The sequence below is a fragment of the Corvus moneduloides genome, chromosome 16 (genome assembly GCF_009650955.1).
Source record: "Corvus moneduloides isolate bCorMon1 chromosome 16, bCorMon1.pri, whole genome shotgun sequence".
Lineage (NCBI taxonomy): Eukaryota > Metazoa > Chordata > Aves > Passeriformes > Corvidae > Corvus > Corvus moneduloides.
Window position 1 is genome coordinate 1,708,015 of NC_045491.1, and position 19,550 is coordinate 1,727,564.

Consider the following 19,550-nt stretch of genomic DNA (forward strand, 5'->3'; position numbering starts at 1 on the left):
AGTCCGTAGGGAAGGGTTTCACAGCCAGGCCCTGCCCCTTTGCCTGCACACAGAGCTTCCATACAAGGAGGATCATGACTGGTTTGTTATCTCTGATGCCACAGTGACCTAATGAGTGATCTGAATTGTTGATGCAATTACAACAACAATTAGATGCAGACGTTCAAAAATATAGTAATCACCACAATGATTTTTTTAAATGTATAGTAAATTTCTGTTAATTTTAATTATATGAAAAGTACAAAGTATCTCTCTTATGAAGTCTAAGAAAATAATTTTTTCAAGGACCAATTTTAATTAATTTATTTATAGATCTACTGAAACATGATTCTCTTCTTAAAAACTGTTGTCTATTTGGATGAGTGTGCTGTAACATTCATAAACAAGTTTTATTTTGGTTTAGGTGCCAAATATCATTTAGTCTAATTTGTTAAGAGTAGTTTCTTCCTCTCAGTAATTTGAAACACCTGCACATCCCTATCCCTTTTATTAAAACAAACATCCATTAGATGTCCTGGCCTGACATCTTGGCTCCACTCACCACATACCAGCGATGCACCAAATGCCTGCATGCTGGACTGTCAGTGAGGTATCAGGTGTGGTACATGAAGCTGCTGTTTCCCTGTGCATCTTCCTGCAGAGCAGCACTGCACAACACATCCCCAACACTTCTGCCTTACCTTGCAGTACCATTCTTAACAGTTACTATTTTATGAATATCTGCATAAAACAAAGCAGTGGTTAATGAAACAATAAATGAACACTGTTTTCACCTAATCACAACACAACAGACCAATTCCTGTGACAAGAACCATGTCCTTCAAGTTGTAGCAGCATTCCTTAATGCTTGTAGCAGGATACTGAGAATTGCTAAATGATGGCTTGAATCTCTGACTTCGTGAGGCCTCCAGCAGGTCATTAAAATGCTGCAATTTGGGCAATGAAAAAAAATACAAGACCCCAAATTAGTGGATGTCTACGTAGTGCATGTTTTTTTAAATGTTTGCCTTGATCTTTGTGCTTCTCTTGTACTGTGTACACAACAAGTCTAATGATGCATCTTAAGTACCTTCTTGGCATGCTGTGGGGATTAGTTAATGACTGCACAGCTCTTTGAAGATGTTCAGGCTATTTTATTTTTAATTAATGTTTGCAAGCTACTTTGAGCTTCTCTGATGAAAGAGCTTAAACAAGTATGAAATTTCAGGCAGTTATTAGTCCAACAAGCAAGAGAGCAAGATGAGGAAGTGTGCTGGGTTTGGTTGGGGTAGAGTCAGTTTTCCTCACAGGGGCTGGTATGGGGCTGTGTTTTGGATTGTGCTGAGCACAGGGGTTGATAATATAGAGATGTTTTTGTTATTGCTGAGCAGGGATTGCACAGAGCCAAGGCCTTTCCTGCTTTTCATACTGCCAGGCTGGGAAGGAAGTTGGTGATGTCTGGGAGGTTGGGAGGAGACAAAGCCAGGACCCCAAATGAGCAAAGGGACATTGCAGACCATGTGACATCATGATCAGTATGTAAAGTGGAGGAAAGAAGGAAGAGGGGGACATCTAGAGTGATGGCGTTTGTCTTCCCAAGTCACCATTACATGTGATGTGCCCCTGGTCTCCTGGGAATGGCTGAACACCTGCCCGCCCATGGGAAGCAGGGAATTAATTGTTTTGTTTTGTTTGTGTGCGTGGCTTTTGCTTTCCCTATTAAACTCTCTTTATCTCACCCCATGAGGTAGTGGAGGGGGTGAGTGAGTGGCTGTGTGGGGCTGGGCTGCTGGCAGGAAGTAAAGTGAGACTGGGAGAAAGAAAACAGCTCCATGTATCGGGTACCTTGAATAGGTAGGTGAATAATATTGGAAACAAAAAAGTTACAAAATTATGGCACAAGCATACTGTTCTGAGAAATGGCAGGCTCCCAATGCATGTGCTGTCCAGAAGTCTTCTGTGGAAACTCTGAGAGACATCATCCAGGAATGATTACAGGTTTATAATACAGCTTTGGTAGTTCATTCTACCTGAGGATTGAAGGATTGGGTTCATATGTTGACAACAGAATATTCTCATCTCCTCCCTCCTTGTCCTACATACTCCGGGGACACAGAAGTGGTAGGCAAATCCACAATCTTTTTGCAACAGATGGGAAGTGGATTCCCATTAAAATCAGCATCAAAACTCTTTAAGCCCAATTTCATAAAAAAAAAAAAAAAAAAACCCAAAAAACAACAAAAAAACCACAAACAACCATGCAGCCATTGAGGAGTAAAGCAGATCTTTACAGAATCAATACTGCACCCCCTCAGTCGTCCAGCTGGCACAGGGCTGCCACACCTCGATTTATCCAGTGCTTCTGGGGCTTGTCTGAAGGGAGTTCAATCGACAGAACATAGTTGGTTGAGTGCCCAGTGGTGGATAAGACACCTCTTCTTTCACTTGTCTTGTATACAGGGCATGAATAGATGTTCAGATGAAGAAACTTCGAACTTTCTCCAGGTTTCAGCCAAATTATGGGCAAAGGATCATAAAGGATTTTTGGCAGTGATTCTCCAATTACCCAGGATTCTCTATCCCATCGTGCACCTTCCAAAAAAAGGCCTCTCACGTAAGCCCCATCTTCTGGCATTTTCTCCATTGTGTGCTCCTGTTTCATCACCTAGAATGATTAAACCATTGCTTGATTTTATTTTTATCTGAGTATACTAAATCCTATAAGTGACAGTCTGAAATTGCTCCTTTAAATAAAATACCTTTTCATCTGAAAACTCTATTTCTTGCTGGCCCCAGGATACGTTTCAAGCTGTTCAAGAAAAGCAATATTCTTCTGCATTTTTCTTACCTCAAATTCAAATCCAATGTGGTCGATTGGGATGGTGTATTTTCTGGCAAAGTTTTGTAAAACACCGGTCAAGAAAGACTGAGTGAAGAAGAATCCTGAGAGCCAAAAGACTGTAGGTGGCCCATTGTCAACCCAATCCTGAATAGGGAGAGAGAAAACAAATGTAAAAAAACCCCAACATACTTGTGGCTTCACTGTGCCAATTCACCAGAAAAGGGATGTCTTTTCAGATACCCTCAAACAGCACAACGAGATCTAAGCCTTGATGGAACCCTCTGCTTCCATCCATCAATTCTCTGTTTTTCTGAGACAACAAATCACAGAAGTCAGTTCTTTAGGATAACAACCAAAATAATCACTCATTCTGAAACAACCAGAACTCAGTGCTACTGAGAAAAATTTCAGAAAGTAGCATGTGTTTTGTTAAGTCTAGATAGTGGCCCCCCAAAACAGAAAAGTGATTGAATTTGGACACTTTTATCAAAATAATCTCCACCAATCTCCTAACATGCAAAAAGGCCAAATTCTTTTACATTCTTTCCTGATCAATGTCTCTTCACTGATCACTGTGAGGGCACTCACTACAGCCTACATACCAGATGCTAGCAGAGGAAATCATTCCTGTACAAAGATGCCAAGACAGGGAGATCTTGGGCCTTGTCCACACAATGCAGTAGGAAAAAGCAAAACAAGGGCAGAATGTCCTCACACTACTGGAAGTTATTTGGAGTCAGAAGAAGCCCCTACAATGCTCTGATCCAGCAAACAGGAAAGTGCCATTTATACAAATCTCTCAGACACTTCTTCCTAGCTTTCTCCTCTCCTGACTTGTATGGGGTTTCACTACATCTCAGTACCTCACTATTTAAGGTATACCCAAAATTTTAAGTAGTTTTAAGAGTGCTAAGAGTGCAGAGAAAATAATGGAATGGTGAGTTAAAAATTAAAATAGTCTGTTCAAAAAAGTGTGTGGAAGTGGTGTGACATTCTATGAAACTTGAAAGATATTTACACGTATATAAAATTTCATAGCTCCTGTTACACACTGGTTCTAAAGCGTTCTCACACCCAGCTCGGTGTCCTTTCAGCAAGGAAGCCATTAAGACACCAATTCGAACTAAAATGAATCTTATAGAAATAGAAAGATGGAAACTACCAAAAGCAGCACTGGATTAGCACCAAGGGATCATACTCCCAGCTCACCCTGCTGAGCAATTGCCCAGCGAACTGCAGTGCTGCTAATGCAGAGGGTATTTGGCCGTGAGTGTGTGTGAGCAGCTCACAGTCTGGAGCTACCCAGGGACTGCTGAGCAAGGACAGCACTGACACACACTCTCCCCATCCAGCTTTCAACTGCAACTACCCACACCCCTCAGTCTCAGTTTAGCAGACCTGGAAGAACTCCAAACGACAGAGGAGATCGGACACGTAACTTCCGAGAGGTTTCAGTGATGGATAGGATTTGGAAGCCCACATTGATGGCACTTTTCCCATTAGCATGCTGTTGAAAACATCTTCAAGCTCAGAAGACATCAACACTTGGCCTTTAATGGCTTTGCCTATATTAATGAGGCTGCTCCGAACAACTTCAGTAAGCCTTCAGAGAAAAGAAAGGAATTGTCATTATTTACTTCTTACTACCTGGCTAAATACCCCTCAGTCCAACTTGAATGAAGGGTTTATAAAGGTGGTAAATGTCCTGTCAGAAATTCCTCATCAAATTTGTGGTTATCAAAACTCTTACTTAACTTTAGAAAAGCAAACAGATTAAAAACAGACACACAGAGAAAAGACAATGAAAACTTTCACTCTAGACAAGGGAAATCAAGTGATGAGAGCTTTAAAGCTTGTAGCACTCATTGTCACAGTGTGCTGTGAATTTTGGGGCCTGGGTATCACTTACAAAGGCTAAAGCAGGCTGCTCTCCCTCAACACAACAAACTCAAACCTGATTCAAGTTCATACTCCAAGAATACCATTGCTATATTCAGGTACTCACCTGCAGCTTTCAAGTATTTTTAAAAGATTCATCCAAAGCAGAATCTAACATGTTAAGAAAAATGTATTGTAAAAGGCTTGGTTAAGGCTTGTGAGCAACTAGCAGCAATGGACACAAGCATATTTCAGTTTAAGAAGTGCTACACAAAACACTGAGCCATACCTGTTAAATCGAATTAGTTCTTGCCTAAGAACTGTATTCATGGACTCTTCATAAAGTACTGGGTACGCCTTCATCACTTCTTCCATATCAAAGCTACTTGGTAGTTTGGACAGGATGTCCTGTGCCAAATCTTCAACAACTTCCTGAAGGCACAAGTTTGCAGTGAATAACAAATATTCCTTTCCCCCCCTATTTTTATTGAATAAATTCCACAAAACACTATAGATTTTATATTTTTTCTGTACAACCACATAGGTATTTTAGTCCATTTTCCTAAAGATATAGTGCTCTTACTTGCTTTGGGCATCATCCTGTCTGCATGTGCTTGCTTACTCCTTCCTTCTCAATAATTTTAAATTTGTTAAATAATAATTTTTAATTTGCAACAAGGTTTTAGGCAAATTCTAAGGAAATAGGCAGGAGAGCAGACAAGCATAATCCTATTACTGCCACAGTGAAGGAAAAGACAAAGCATGCAGCATGAGCAAAATAATGGGAAGACCCCATGAATACCACAGCCCCAAGAGAAGCTCTACTTGCAGTATATTAGACATCAGAAAATATGATCACTGGACAACCCTGCAGGAAATGAGGCTCCATCAATTCCACTGTTCAAGAATCCACTTGTATATAAAATACAGGATGTCAAATCTGAGAGGCTTGAAAGGTTATTTATCTGTATCTCAAAGAGGCATGGATTTGGCCTGAGTAACCTCAGCTGCCAGGACACATGGTATTAATCTGTTTGAATGCAAAGTCATGGAGGTATCTTCCATCCCTAAAGGTGCTATGCCAAATCCATCTGCTTCTCTCTAAGGACATTCACATCTGCTCCCAATGCTACAGTCATGAGATGAGAGGTGTTGGGTTACTCTGAGGCCTAGGACATGACAGGAAAGGGCACCTTTCCAGAGTGCAAGTTGATCTTTCTTCCCCAGTTACCTGAGGGGACTTGCCAGCTCCCCCTGCTTCTCTAGGCAAAGTCAGGAGCACTGCATGGAACAGCTGGTTGGTCTCCTGGTTATCCTTGGTGATATCTGCATTTTCATGAAGTCCAAACACTTCAGGGTGTGTTGTAATAGGCAAACTTCGTATGTATTCAACATAAGACTGTAAAACAAACATTCAGATACCAGACATCATGCAATGTGATATTCATAAACCATCAGTAAACCCAACTGGGACAGAACCTTCCCATTTAAAATTAAAGATGGTCGTTTCCTGCTAAACACATCCAGGAATTGACTGACTCTCCACAGAGATAAATATAAAAGTTCTGAGTGATTCAAAAACTCATGGGGGAGTTGTTATTACCACCCTCATGTAAGTGGCAAGAGAAAGGAAAGTACATTAGAAATATCCAAGGAGTGCTGGTAGGAGTCACAGAAGGGGGTAGGATGCTGGATGTGTCATCCCTACAACTTGTGGGCTACACAAATAGGTGGGATTTGAGCACATTCATTATCTCTATGAAGCTGTTAGAAGGGAAAAAGAGGATGGAAACTGAGTATACAACCTCTTCCTCCTGACTGCTGCTTTCAAGGTCAGACTGGTGGCAAGAAAGTGCACAGGCACCCTGTAAATTTCTGAAGCCTGACTCCTATTGGCTTTCTAGAACTGTATTGGAAACCTACACAGGCTCTTTGCATCAACAAATGCCAGAGTGTTGGATGATCTCTACATCCCCATTGGGGTATGGCAGATATGAAGTACCAGACTCCTATTTCATACATAAGATACATTCCAGGGCTTTATGATCTTATGGGGTTTATTTTCTATTTGGTGTATTCAGCATCATCCAAGCACAGTGTAGGTAAGCTCCTCCCCAGTAACTCAGAGAGAATTTACACTTGTTGTCTTCTCACCTCATATGGGCCATGTGGTGGGATGTAGTAGTCACCTCCAGCTGACAGCATGTACTTCTCCTGCTCTATATCCTTGTTATAGACTATAGAAAGCAGGGACAGGAGGAGACGCCTGTCTTTATCATCTGTCACTCTACCTCCGTAGTTACACTCCCCTGGAAAAGGACAAAGAAAACCAGTTTAATGATCAAATTAAAATTATCTTGCAATAATGTGAAACTCTAGTAAGCTGAAGCTCCAAAGCTCCAGATCTTCCAAAGTTTTTAGGTCTTATACTTGAATTGATTCAATCGAAATTAGACACTTGGACATCTATGGGCCAAATTTATGTGTCTTGATGATGAGAGGTTTAAGGAACGCTATGAGTTGGTCTGAGAAACTGCTACTCGTGTCCCAAAATTCTTTTTCATAAAGCTAATCATAATATTAACAGAAATCAAGAATGACAAGGCTGACAAGGAGGTGCCAAAAGGCAGCTTATTTCCGTGGAGAAAGAGAACAGAATAGCCACAGCAACTGAGTTATTTACACATGTCAACACCTCCTGCTCTAAACCCCTGAGTATGATCACACCCTCTGGTGAAGCACCAAAGCTTCCTGTGTCAGGCTCACGTTGACCAGCGAAGGTGGAACAGAGGCCATGGATGGTTTTATTTGATGTGTATGAAGCAAAGACCAGGAGGTTTGCTGGACCATTAGTAATTGTAGCCATATGCAAGTCAAAACAATGACAGCTGAGGGTTTGGGATCCAATTCCAGTCACAGTCCAACTCCAATATCCATCCAGTGACAACCACATTGTATGTGGCAGGCCAGTAAAACAAACCTGTGTGGAATCCACTCCGTTTGTTGAGAAGTCACCAGTTTATCAGCGTGTCAGCTGAAAGTGCCTAGCAAAGTCAACAAACACATGTGAGAGGATGTAATGCCTGTACCTGTTAGGTATGTCAGAGCTTCAAATGGGATCTCTTCATATTCATTCAGAAACATCTGGATCTGTTGCATGCTGATTCTGAGGTCAGACTCGTTGAATTCGTATGGAATATTCCAACCTGTTCAATTCAGAAGAGATACACAGGGAAATGGTGCACTGCACTGACAGCTGGGCTCAGGAAATGATTGGTACTACACTGCTCCTACAGAGCTGAAGATACAACTGCCAGACAGTCTAGAAGGAGCCTGGAATACACCAGGCTGTTTATTAACCATAGGCATTTTGGCATCAAAATTTCCTGAAAATTATATTTTACCTGCTTGATATTTTAAGCTAATCTGTTGCTATCTGGACACAACGAGAACAGGAGTTTTACTTCACTTACTGATTTCAATTTTTCATCTGCCCATCTATTAATACTGTTTGCAGATGACATTCAAAATAACAGTACAATAAAACAAGCAAGCAAACAAACAGGAACATATTCTCGATAAAAGAATCCTTCAGAAAACCTATATCCCTAATGCAAACCAAAAATAGAGCTAGTGATGCAACTATCCTTCTTCACCAGGATAGCTGGTCACATCAGCAGTAGATGTTGCTATAGAAAATGGCCTCTAGAAAATTCAGTTTTTACTCTAAAGCAATAAATTAGTGTCTTCATACTGGAAGTTTAGTGCTTATTTAAACAGCTGCCTACTAAAATAATGACAGTGGTTTTCAGTCAAAATACAACATTTCCTAACAGCAACCAGTTATGAGGAAGGCGAACTCAGCTGGAATGGAAGACTGAGGACTTCATGTACACCCGTGCAGAGCATAAACTTTAAACAGTTATAAAAATGGAATCTCTAAGTCCATACATTTCTATATGTTAGAAATTCTATCTAGTTTTCTATGTATTTGAAGATTACAGAAAAAGCTGAAGCACAAATCTTATGAATGACATATCTTTTCATTGCTGTTATAAACACCACACTGCAGCTACACAGATTTGCTTCACACCAAGTAAATACATGCACTAGGTTTGATAAAACAAAGTATGCACATAAATAACAAAAGCAGAATAGAAGAAGGCGTATTTTTAATTACAAAAATTTAAAACAGATCTGAATTTCATTGTTAGAAAGAACTACAGTAATAAGTTAATAATTTAGTAAGCTATCATTTCATGTAAGTTCTGTATAATATATTTATTTGGAAAAATGGTACTTTCTAGTCTTCCCTGGGGAATACTTTTAGAAGTTTCAGAAGCAGCTTTGGCTAAATAAGAATCCCTGCAAATAACAGCTTTTAAACTTTATGGTGCTCTGTGCAATGCAGATTGCACTCTTGCAATACTGTTAATAGTACTGCCTTTTTACAGAGAGACTCCAGCAATGCATTTCAAAACCACAAATCTTTTTTTTGAAACAAAGTGCAAAATAATCTAAAACTTACCCAGTGGGCCAAAGTTTCTCCTTTCCTGCACAACAGCATGAAAAAAGCAAAGGCCAAAAAGCAGTTTTTGCCACATTTTTGGCTTTTGGCAGCTTTGAAAGAACACGGGGTCAGAGATGGGATCGTTCAGGTAGGAGCGAAGGAGGTTCACTCTAACACCTTTTGGAGGCTCATTTGTCATTTTGATGCCATTCTGGAGGATACTAACAGGAAACTTTTCTGATGGATAACTAGTTAACCACAACCTAAAAAGAAGTTTACAAAGCACATTATTAAAAAATCACATGATAGTAACAGTAGTAGTAGTAATAACAATAATAATAAAATCAGTATTATAATCCTGCATCTTGATCTATAGAAGACTAAGTTTTACTCCTTGTTTAACTATAAAGATAACATCTAAATTTGTTCTAAAATGCAGACAGAGCAGATTATATTGGACAGGTAGAAAAGATGAACTCTTAATGATGGATCTTTATTTTATCACTGCACATAAATGATATGAATGTCATACTTAGGCATTCTTACAAAAGTAGTTTAATTTCTTGTTAGTAGTGTCTTCAGCAAACAGGAAATACTCACATTAAAAAGTGCAAAATACTAAAACTCCTACCTGAATTTATCATTGGTATTCTCAGGCACTATAACTTCCTCACAGATTTTTTCCAAGGCAGGCATCCAGCTGGTTGCAAGATGGCAGTTTTGTAACACTACCCAGGTTCCCTCAGTAATAGCCTTGTAAATTGTTTTTTCTGCTATTGGGCCCTGGCCCTGGCCAAGCGAAACCGTTTGAATGTTTGAGCTTCCCATGCTAACATCATCAGCAAATTTTAGCAAACCTAGGATGGCAAGTTTTATACATGCAAACAAAGACAAACTATTAGGAAGTAGAATATGTTCTAGTCATCATTTTTGCAATGTCATTAAAGGGAGAAAAGTCAACAAATGTTAACAAATATTAAAATTAAAAAAAATAACAAATAAAAGCACCTCAACAACCCAGAAGTAGCATCATATACTGTATCAGTCACTGTGTCGCTGAGGCATATACTAAAATTTAGGGGTACAAAGTATTAATAAAAAAAGCCCAACCCCAAAACCAGCCAGGTTAAATGGCTGTCCTCTCCTTGGCCTCTGGGTGTTCAGCTGCAGTCTGCACAACAGCCCTCGGCTCTCTCTGTTGCACAGGTACAATTGTTTATGGGGGTTGAGCTGCAAATTTAGCCAGATCTTAAGATCTGGCTAAAAACAGACCTCCAGCTTTGCTATCAAAATCAGTACTTTCTGGAAATACATCCTTACGGTATGGCTCCATATCACAGTTCTTTTGGCAGAAAACCAGATTTAAAAATAATCTGGGTGGTTACACGTTAAAGGACATTTAACAAATGTGGTTTTAAGTGTGGCCAATACACACCATTTAATTAGTAACTGAGAGGGAGGAAACTTTCTGGAGGAGGGGTTGCAATAAAGACTGGGGCAAACCTCCAACACCCACGGAAAGAATTGTAATGCAAGTATAAATTATAAATTGGTCTGGATGCTACAGTCTGTTAGATCCCCAAATTGCTGTTCAGAGACCAAGACATTTCATCACCACTACTTTCGTTCCACCCTCTAACAATTTTACTGTCATTGTTTATATATGGGCAGATGCCAATGTTTGATATTCCCTCATTGCTGTATTGTACCTTAGAGACACTTTAAAGATCAAATGAGGGGGCCTACACTATTAACTGTAGTCTGACTATTCATTTAGTCAGACTCAGTGACATTTAACCAGATAAAAAAATGGGTTTTTAATACCAATCTCACCTGCCATGGGATCAGCACCCGGTGATAATATAAAAATCAAAGGGGCACAACAATTTGAATCACTGTAACTTCTTCCAAGATCAAATGTAGGTGGTTCAATGAATGTTCTTCCCATGTTTTCCACAATGAAGATCTGCACTGCTGGGATAATTTTGTCAGGTCGCAAACACCTGAGAAGAACCATGCGGTCTAACCCCGTCAGCGCGCTCCAGGCATCCGGGAAGGCTTCTTCATGGGGTCTGACAGAGTCATAGATTGGCTTCCACTTGGAAGAATTCTCTCTTACGTGTTCCATTAGCCCCTGGAGGTTTGTCAGGCAAGATGCACGTACGAGCTCAGCCCATGATTTGTTGGACAGCCAGTCTGGAGCTGGATTGGGGTGAGGATTATCAAGAGCAACACCTCCTGTCAGTAGGAAACGCCAAACTGCATCATCTATCTGGCCTTTTCCCTTCATAATGCCTACTGTCAGAAGGAAGGAGAATAACAGCTTGTCCTTTTCAAACAGCGAACGACAGACATTATTATAGATGCTTACTGTGAAATGGTCAGTTATATTTTTAATTCTCTCCTGTAGACATCCACTCTTTCTGCTTTTAGCAATAGATTGAACATACAAGTTAATGAACCAAATCAATGAATACTGGTACATAGGTTCAATGTTTGCCAGATCAGAGATGCAGAAGAAGACAACAGCTGAATGAACAGCAACTGGCTTATACCCCATTCGAGTAGAATCTATTTCCTTCTCGGTTATAGAGGCAATTTTTTGCTTTTCAGAGATTTCTGCTGATAACTCCTTGGAAGAAGACAAAATATTAATTGCTGTTTCATCCTCTAAGATGTTTCCTTCTGAGTGGGAAAGGACCTCCAGGATTTTATCTTCTATTTCTTTTAGTTGTTTCTTATTGGCTGCACTTTCTATAATGAGTTGGTTTTTCTTTTCTTCTAGCTCAGGCTTTTCCTTTGCAGCTACAATTCCAAGGAGCTGGTCCTGAAGACCCAAAGGTGTAATCATGAAATTGAGTAGACAAACTTTCACAGCCACTTCAGGATAATAATGAGGATTTCTTAAGTGGGTTGTCATGTAAAACCTGAAGTCTTTTGAATATTCAATTATATTTTCCCCTAATTTCATGTATTCTACTCCTTGTTGTCTGAATGTTTGCTTTAATAAAATGGGTTCTAAGAAAGCATCTAATTCTTCACCAATATTTTCTAGCAAGACTGGTGTTCCAAGCTGAAGAGCAGTTTCTAATGTCCTCACATAATGTGTGTCAGATAATTTGATAACTGACAGCTTGTTAGTTTTCTCCATATTTTTTATCCATTTGTTAGCTTGCCTTTGAGGATCTATCATTAAAGCCCATCTTCTTGAGTTAGAAACAATTACACCATTGTCAATGGAAAAAGAATCAACTGGCAATCCAGCAATCTGCCATGCACGGATTTTGACTGGATCCCCTAATGTATTACTTAAGCTAAAATCGCTGGAGCATGGTATGTTCTTTTCAATGCACAGATCCTGCCACTGCTTTTGGCATTTTAGGCGATAATCAACAGTAAAGGCTCCCAAATAAGCCACAGTTCCTGATGACAACAACACATCCCCTACTAGGTCTATGTACTGAATTCCTAATAACCGTGCAGCTTCTGTCCACCTCTCCTTCTCTCCACCAAGACCACTAATCAGCTGCTCAGCTCTCACGAGCTTTTGTGAACAACGTTCAATATTATTTTCTAAGTCTTTCTTCCGATTATTCATTTTGTCAAACTCATCTTGCAAAGCTTGAAGGCGATCAACAACCTCCTTAAGTTCTGCTTGTTTCACTTGTAGCTTCTGCATTTGAATGTCCAGTATTCCTTCAGCCTCTTGCAAACGCTCACGCTTTGGGGCAACCACTTTCTGAACACGGTCATACACCTCCATGGCTCGCACCCACTTGCAAAGGCCTTCACAGGCAGATGAGACATTTTTTACGACCTCTGGCTGAAAATCAGGATGATTCATAAATTTCTCTCTAATCTTCTTCATTATAGCAGGAGGAATTTTATCTTTATCATATGACTTTAATCTGTCAAGGAACTTAATATCTGAAAGAAGTTTTTTAGCTGGCCCCCAGAAGTCTTCAATCATTTTACCTATATTGCAAATAAGACTAAAATCAGGCGTAATACATGCATGTTCAAAGTGAAAAAAGTACTTTGAAACATAGTATGAAGAATTAACATCAATGATACTGCAATGGAATTTTACTATGCAAAGACTATTGAATAGTTTGGGAAAATCATTACCTAAAGGAATTCAGACAGGACCTTCAGCATCACTAACCAATGTCATATTTATTAACTGCATATTAATTCTAAATCAACCAAGCACATTAAGGGAGGCCAATTACTATACAGTCTTTCTCAGCATTGTCTATTAGATAAATCAGTAACTGTGGAAGTATTCCTTCTTAATCTAGATAAGACCATTTGGGATAAAAGGCATTTATATCATCCTCATTTTTAATTATGAAGGGTTGAGCTGTATAGGCATAAGGTGGATGAAAAGTGAAAGAAAAAGGTCTCTTTCCCACCTCGCAAATCCTGTGCAACCCCACAATAACAACATTAAACCACACAGAAAAGGCTTATTAGAATAATTACCTATGACAGGTATAATTAGAATTCCCTCTCCCAGCATAACTGATAGTTTGGAAGCAGGGGTTACAGGGGGAAACACAGGCAGATGGTGCACAGCACACCTCCAGCACCCAGAGCTCCTCAAGGCAATGCAAATCTCAAGGTTGGGTCAAAGCAAGTTGAAGAGATGACTTTGTGCAGGCGACTGGGATCATATTTACAAAGCTTGTACAACAGTGTCAGGCAAGGGCAGTATGCCAGCATGGCAAAAGCAGCTCTTCACTACTCAGTGTACTTGCCACTGCCAGCAAAATGCACCTCCAATGCACGAGGCTGCGTTCATGCCAGAAGCACCTCACCAGCACACCTCAGCAGCAGCCACACATTCCTGGGGCAGGGATAACAAAAGCTGTGTCATTACCGCTGCCATTGGGGTCGGGTTTCCTCTCTGGCTTAACTGCCCTCATGACACAGATACTCTCCATGACGAGCTTGACAGGACCAGGGGGATTCTGCATGGATTTCACAAGAGTGATGTCTGAAGGATTCAGGGTGTTGAGAGCTGCCTCTGCAGCAGCCAGAGCTGGCAGAGCCTCTGCAAGGTCTGCTTCACATTCGTCCTGTTAAGACATTGGGCAGAAAGCTGTGAACCTTCATACAATACCAGGTCTGCAGCCTGATCACCCCCCACTACAGCACAGCCTCGGAGAACCTTCTGTCTTGTTAAGCATCCATTAAATAGACTCTTCACAACGTTTCTTGGAGAGAAAACTACTTTCACCATTTGACAGCACAGTTTAAAGAGAGAAGGTTTGTAGAGAAATTAGTAACTTCCATAAACTGAACTGATAATTAAAAATGTCACACAAGCTTTCAAGATCAAGGTCTCTCTGGTTTGGCAATGAGAATTAAAATAAAGGTTAGAGACAGTTGTTCTTAGTTAAATCTTACAGTGCTGATCAGGTGAAAAATGGATACTGTGTAGCTTAAATTCTTTACCAGATACTCTGATCTCAGTAATTATCCATATTATATATCACTGACATTTCCAGCTAGTTACAAAAAAATATTGAGGAATCTTGAGGCTTTCCACAGGAAATTCTGTGTTACAGATGTCTGGCTGTGGCATTACCTCTAAAGTTATGCCTAACAGGACTACGTGCAGCATATGCCAAATTACCTCAGCTAACTCTAAATTAACTGTCTCTGGGCATGGAAACAGTATAAACTCGTTATTCAATCTGTTGAAAATGAGAATATATTAGTAAAGAAATAAGAGCTATACAGCTTTTGGAACGTGAACTAGAAAGGGAAGCTATGCAGGACTGTGAGGTGCAGTCATACTCCAAACAGCCCAAATTTACCGTGTTTATATTAGGAACGTGTCATTCATCATCTCCTGCAATTTTGTTACTCTAAGAGCTTGGCTCACGCCATTAACACATCATCACAGCTCCCATTCACTTGGAACCCATCACGCTCCAGGCTCAAGCCCTTGGGCACTACCTTAATAGCTTGGGCAACAGCAGCTGCATCATTGGCTTCCTTTTCATCTGCTGACACTATTGCCTTTTTTGCATCTACTTCAACTGTTTCCTTTTCAATCTTGACCATCATTTTTTCTGTTTCTGCAGACGTTTTAATCAGTTCAGGCTGAAGGTCAGTCAGTTCTTTCTGCATGTCGGCAACCTGATGGATACAACAGGAAATCAAGAAAAAGTCTGTGTAAACATTGCATGCATGTCATATCTTGATGTCTCATGAAGAAAGATTGGAGGGCCCTATATTAAGACAATCTAAAAAAAGGACATTTGATCTAAATAATTAATAATTCTCTGGTTTATTTTTACTAAGCGTTGTTTCATTTAACTGAGTAGATTTTTTTAAAGATATTTTAATCATTGTCTATGCAATACACTTGCTTTTTTCAGATTCATTAATGTCAATAATGAGAAATATATTGTTTAATTCTGTTTTTTCCTCACAGTCACTTTCAGATAATGAAAGTCCAAATAATCCTTTATTGCACAGCTGGAAAACAAAATTCAAAAGAAACCTGGAATGGAACACAGAATTAGTGACAGCAACAGCTGCAAACTGGATCTTCTTCTTCATCCAGCAACTATCCAGAAGCCCCTTGAGTTTGTGCCTTAGAAAGATCAATCCCTGGATCACATGGGTTGAAAAAGGGATTATTTATCTGGAATAAATAAATCTGATCCATTTCCTACTGGGAATCTACTCAAGAATTAATGTTTAATATTCTCTTACAATGTTTTTCAATTTCTCCTCTATTTTGGAAAGGGTAATAGGTCCTAGAACTCTGAGGCATGGATTCTCCATATAAGGTTTTGAGACAATAATGAAATTTATAAGGTTTATTCCTTCAACATTTAATGAGTACCTTCATTTCAATTTTGTTTGCTATGAAGAGCTATAATCCAAACGTAGAGATTACAATTTCTTCAATTTACTAAGCAGTAATCTAACTTTTCCTGCTGGCTTTCTGTAGAAAACTATCAACAGCATCATGAACATAGTGAAGAACAAATTAGTAAGTTTTATTTTTGTAAGCTTCAACCATACAGACCCCATACATGAAGTATGCATGTGGCACATATTCAGCATTTTCATCTGAAACTTACTTGTGAAGATGCAAATTCAAGCTTTTCAAGTCCCACAAGATAACGAGTCCTCATCATGTCAACTTCTTCCCTTTTTCTACTCAGCAGAGTCTTGAAGGTGAGAATCAGCTCCACGTAGGAAGTTGGTGTCACGTAGTTGTGTCTGCGCAGCGTAGCGTAGTAGCCAGCAGAGAGTTCTCTCACACTTTCTTGGAAGTACTTGCACACTGACACAACCCTAGGGGAAAATTTTCCACATTACTTCGAAAATACAGTCTGTCTTTATGTCAACTATCAAAAAATTACTCTAAGCTTATGAAGTCATGTTAGTGTTAGGGAAGGCAGAAATGTATTTTCCCCATTATTAGAAATATTTTGGACTCCTGTTGAAGAGATTTTCAGAAACATCAGATACATATATCGGGGTATCTTTGACTTGCACTGAAATCCCAGAGTTGGCTTAGCTTTGTCCATTTATAAGGACAGTCTCCCAATCAAATACACTGGGGGCACGAGGGGTGGGGGAACAAACTTTTGATTCATATGTTTCTTGAGAGATAAACTCATACTCTTTTCTAATGTCATCTTTGAGCTCAATATCCTCTAAAAACTTGTTAGCAACCATTTCCAAAGCATCTGTAGGCCACGTTTGGAACCAGTCAATGGTGCAGCAGTTTATCAGTGAAGGGAACATCCGTAATCGATTCCGAAAGGCATCTCCAATAGGACTCATGGCTACAAAAATAAAAACATGGTTGTCACCTAAGTTTCTTTGCAGTTAGGAAGCTGAAAAAAAAATAAACCTAAATAAAAATATTCTGAGAAATAACACATTGTATACAGACCTAAGACAATATGCAAATTTTTCTTCACCCTTTCAATAAAGAAACTGTACATAGCAAGGGGCGTGGCTTCAATTCTCCTGTTCTCCACCCTTGCTGCACTTCGCATTTTCTCAACAATTTCAGCCTTCTCATCTGCTGCAAAGATATTAGGCACATCCCCAGTATTTAAAAGCATGTTGATGTCTTCCACAAATGATTCATCCTTTATTTGATTATCGCAGAACAAAAAAGACACATTGTTGTTACCAACACCTGCTTTCAGCATGACTTGCTTAATATCATCCTTCCATTCACTGATGCCATAGGACTTGGTAATTTCGATCTGGAAGAGCTCAAAGGAATTCATGAAGGTGGCAAGCTTGGTCGCGCTTTGCCGGCCGCTCCCGCCAACACCCACCAGCAGCAGGTGTCCACTGTCCTGTTTCAGTACCCTGCATATCCTTGAGATGTGCTCGATAGCAAACTGGAACATGACCAGGGACATCGGTGCCTTGCTCATATTGTTGTACTCCTCAAGGTAGAATTCCATCACGCTTGTCAGCTGCTTTAAGTCTGTGATTTCATCATAAATTTTGACAGAACTGCTCGGCTTTATGTAGTCCCCAAAGAACAGGGCACGAATATTATCATCAGTGACTTTTCCAGTAGGTGAGAGATGACCCAGTACCTAGGAAAAAGACAAGGATCAACAGATAATTCTAACTATTAGGGAATTTTCCTTAAACTCATAATTCTGTAGGTTGACATGCAGGTTTCCACATATGAATACCTCACAGAGAGATACTGCTGTCAAATATAGAACAAGTTCTCAAAAGGCTTCTCAGAAAGGTACCCACTACACCCATTGGAGCATCCAAATAATCTTTTATCTTAAGTAAAAACACAGATAAATGCTGTGCAAGACATTTATTCCACTTCAGTTGGTCCTCTGTACCAACACAGTATCCCTCAGAAGCTATAAAACATTCTGATACGAAGTATCTTGAATAAAAATATGTATAATACTCAATGCTGAATAGAAGATTGTCCACACTTTTTAAATTCACTGATCAAAACATTGCAAAATGTCTCCAGTACAGATTTAATCTCAATGTTTAAGTATTTCTGAAAACGCATCAGTATCATCTTGGTCCCAGCACATTACCCAAAAATACCTTATTAAGGTTCTGCTTGAAGCTGTTTAATGTTGTCTCTTGTACCATCTGAAAGAAAACGTTCTTGTCATCCTCATCAACCAAGCGATCATAGAAAACTCTGTAAACCTCATGAATCCAAAGTCTGATCAGTTTATCTCCATCCTGAAAATGCAAATACAAACAAAATTGATAAATATAGCTTAGGCAGGATTTGTTCAAAAAGAAAAGGTTAGAAATGTCCATCTGGACCCTGCTATACCTCATACTAAACTCAGTGGGAATCTTTCAATCCCAAGCCATTCAGCACATGGCCCAGCATCTGCTAACTTAACTGGATTCCTCACCTAGTTACCATCTTGTCCTTCCTGCCAACACAAACTGGGACTCTCATGTCAAACCTTTTTCTCTACTCCGTCCTTCCAAGGTCTGGCTCATGGGCTGTAACCCAAGCCCTAAAACCCACCCTGGCTAAGATTTCCCTTGAATAGCTTGTAGCTGGTTTGTTCTGTTTCTGCACCAAACACATTCCTCCAGCAGAAATAAAACCTTTAATACTCTTTTTATCTGACATTTTACTGTAAAGGGATGTAAAAAATTAGAAGGGTGAATATCATATACATCTCTCAGTATTAATTTGTAGTTTGTGACAAGAGGCAAACTCAGGATGAAATTATTCAGTCCTGTTCATGACTGTTTGCCATTTGTAAAAAGAGAAACTGAGTCTTTTCTCAAGTTTGTTTCTTTTTTGTATTTAGTTTGCAAGTTCAACAGAGGGGACTGTCTGCCTTGATGTACAGACTTTAACAGGAGGATCTTGGACCTCTGGGCCCAACTGTATTACATGTAAAGAATATTAACAAAATGACAGCTCTCTCCCTCAGAGACAGACAGAAAATACAAACCAAGGTATTCAGGGACTATTCTGATTTTAAACCCTGTAAATCTATTGAAATCATAGTTCATATATTTTGAGATATTTACTTACTGATATTATAGAAATAATTTACTTTTTCTACTGCTCTCTTCTACATCAACATAATTAAACTACAACTTACTTGCAAATGAGTGTGTGGACAGAGCAGAACTCCTTTAATAACCCTGGAAAAATCCCGTAGATTAAAGACATAGTGGGATTTTGAAGGAGTTGGGAGAAAATTATTAACTGCCAATTTATAAATCACCGATGTCGCTTGGACCATCATCTTACCCAGCCTTAAGAAAGAAAAGAAATACAATTTTGACTTCTGCAGGTAAAAGACAACAAAGGTGCTACAG

General features: G+C 39.5%; 1 protein-coding gene across 2 annotated transcripts in view; it reads right to left on the reverse strand.

Annotated features, from left to right (window-relative positions):
* Positions 1-2,154: 2,154 nt before the first annotated feature.
* The window catches only part of DNAH3 (dynein axonemal heavy chain 3), a 57,295-nt gene continuing 39,899 nt past the window's right edge, over positions 2,155-19,550 (reverse strand). For both annotated transcript variants that reach the window (XM_032125863.1, XM_032125864.1), the window contains exons 46-62: positions 19,331-19,487; positions 18,294-18,437; positions 17,140-17,806; positions 16,864-17,029; positions 16,316-16,532; positions 15,177-15,359; positions 14,092-14,290; positions 11,043-13,184; positions 9,841-10,066; positions 9,228-9,472; positions 7,789-7,905; positions 6,854-7,008; positions 5,931-6,098; positions 4,989-5,131; positions 4,220-4,424; positions 2,828-2,965; positions 2,155-2,644 (exon numbers count right to left, since the gene is read on the reverse strand). In XM_032125863.1, the coding sequence (XP_031981754.1) occupies positions 2,291-2,644; positions 2,828-2,965; positions 4,220-4,424; positions 4,989-5,131; positions 5,931-6,098; positions 6,854-7,008; positions 7,789-7,905; positions 9,228-9,472; positions 9,841-10,066; positions 11,043-13,184; positions 14,092-14,290; positions 15,177-15,359; positions 16,316-16,532; positions 16,864-17,029; positions 17,140-17,806; positions 18,294-18,437; positions 19,331-19,487 (5,626 nt within the window). In that variant the 3' untranslated portion in view covers positions 2,155-2,290. The remainder of the gene's footprint in view (positions 2,645-2,827; positions 2,966-4,219; positions 4,425-4,988; positions 5,132-5,930; positions 6,099-6,853; positions 7,009-7,788; positions 7,906-9,227; positions 9,473-9,840; positions 10,067-11,042; positions 13,185-14,091; positions 14,291-15,176; positions 15,360-16,315; positions 16,533-16,863; positions 17,030-17,139; positions 17,807-18,293; positions 18,438-19,330; positions 19,488-19,550) is intronic.